Source organism: Ceratotherium simum, chromosome 19, assembly GCF_057802395.1.
Source record: "Ceratotherium simum simum isolate JZ-2026a chromosome 19, ASM5780239v1, whole genome shotgun sequence".
NCBI classification, from domain to species: Eukaryota; Metazoa; Chordata; class Mammalia; order Perissodactyla; family Rhinocerotidae; genus Ceratotherium; species Ceratotherium simum.
The window spans coordinates 12,220,361-12,222,226 of NC_141918.1; the positions used below are offsets into that span (position 1 = coordinate 12,220,361).

At 44.1% G+C, this 1,866-nt stretch overlaps 1 protein-coding gene across 1 annotated transcript; it reads right to left on the minus strand.

The window, feature by feature from the left end:
* Positions 1-838: 838 nt before the first annotated feature.
* Positions 839-1,645, minus strand: GJB7 (gap junction protein beta 7). Its single transcript, XM_004422099.3, has one exon. The coding sequence runs from the start codon at positions 1,643-1,645 to the stop codon at positions 839-841; it is 807 nt and encodes a 268-aa protein (XP_004422156.1).
* Between the last annotated feature and the right edge of the window lie 221 nt (positions 1,646-1,866).

The following is a 1,866-nucleotide window of genomic DNA, read 5'->3' on the forward strand; positions in this document are numbered from 1 at the left end:
CATTCTTTGCACCAACGTAACAACATAGTACACATTTTATTATCTATCCTAGAGGGAGATAGAGCAGTAAATTGTAGGCAAACTGTGACACATTATATAATAGATTGTGAATTCTTGATTATAAAAAGGTCCAATAATGTGGAAATTTACAAAGTATTTCAGTGTTCTATGGTAAAAGAGAAATGTTAAGTAATTATCAAGTGGCATTTTCTTTGTCTGGGTCCTCCCCAGCTCCCTATCAATGTGCTGCTTTCTGTGGGACCTGCCTTCCCTCATGACTTGAGAGTAGCCTTTTCAGATGTCTGCCAGTTCAGGCTTAAGTGGGATGTCTCCCAGTGATATTTGTGTTTAACTTGGGGACCACTAAATGAGGGCTTTCTTCCCTTCCCCCTAGTCTCCTGACACCCAGGGACACCTCTCCCCAGGCTGGGCCTCCTCACCAAATATTAGCTGCTCCCCACCCCCCCACCCCCCCGCCCCACCACCAGAGTAGGGCTGAGTGAGTGGAGCCTTGGCTGCCACTTTGGAGAGATTGCCAGTGCCCCAGTGGCAGCTTAGAGGCCATTACCTTTGTCAGAAGTGTCACTTTTTATATTTTCCAGTTGACAGGTCTCATGCTGTTAGTTGGATTTCTTCAGACTAATTTGCAATTAACTATTTAAACACAACCCATGTACCCACACAAACCCTACAACAGAACAATGAGACCTCTGTCTAGTGGACACAAACGAGCGCATATTGAAAAATTTAAAAATTCCTCCGAGGTGACATTAAGGCTGACACCCTTTGTTTAAACCCAGCCTAGGTCTTGCTTAGGAGGGATGTAGGTTTTCTTTGTTTAACTCTCTTGTGTGTTGCAAAGTAGCTCTGTTTCACCTCGCTGGGATGTGCTTAGGGCCGAGTCTGAATGGTGATTCTGGGCTAGGGGAGGGGCCCCTGTCTCACCACATTCAATGTATCTGAGGTTGTGGCACTCACACACCGAGCACTTGAGTCTTTTAGGGTATTTTTGGAGACAGCACTTAATAAAACACTTGAGAACCAAAAAGCTCAGTTCAATGACGTTCAATACAATGCACAGGCACGAGGTCGTGACCAAGGAGAGGATGAAGATAGTTTTCTCTGTGGGTTTGGAGATGAAGCAATCCACAGTGTTGGGACAAGGCTTCAAATCACACTTCATAAGATAGGGAACACTAAAGCCGTCATACAGCTTGTAAAATAAAACCAGGAAGCCAATTTCAAAACCAGTTTTAACAATGAGGCTGATAAGGTAAGTGTACCACAGGCCCCCATCCATTGTACCTGGGCTGACATAGAGTTTCTTTCTGTGCCTTTTCTCTCTACCCTCGCGATAGGCTACATGTAGAACCACCAGAAGTGAAGGCGTAGAGACCATGATCAGTTGTAAGGCCAAAAGTCTGATCTGGGAGATGGGGAAGAAGTAGTCAAAACACACATTTTCACAACCAGGCTGTCTAATGTTGCACTCAAACTCTTTCTGCTCATCTTTCCACACATGCTCTGCTGCCACCATGTAGACCAGCAACCGGAAGATGAACACAACAGCCAGCCAAATCCGCCCAATCCCAGTGGAGTATTTATTTACTCCACTTAAGAGGGCTCTGAGGAACATCCAACTCATGACTTAGGCTCAAAAGAAGGCAAGATTCTGCAAAAGAAAACAATTTCCTCATGATTCATTTATTTCTAGTCCATTGACCATTTCTACTGTCTTACTTGATTATGGAATTATGGAAGATAAACTCAAATTTTTGCATTATTACAACTCTGGATGTGGAGGGCTAAGAATCCCATAGGATACACTCACTTTCATACAAGGAAATGACACAACTGGTCCAGAGA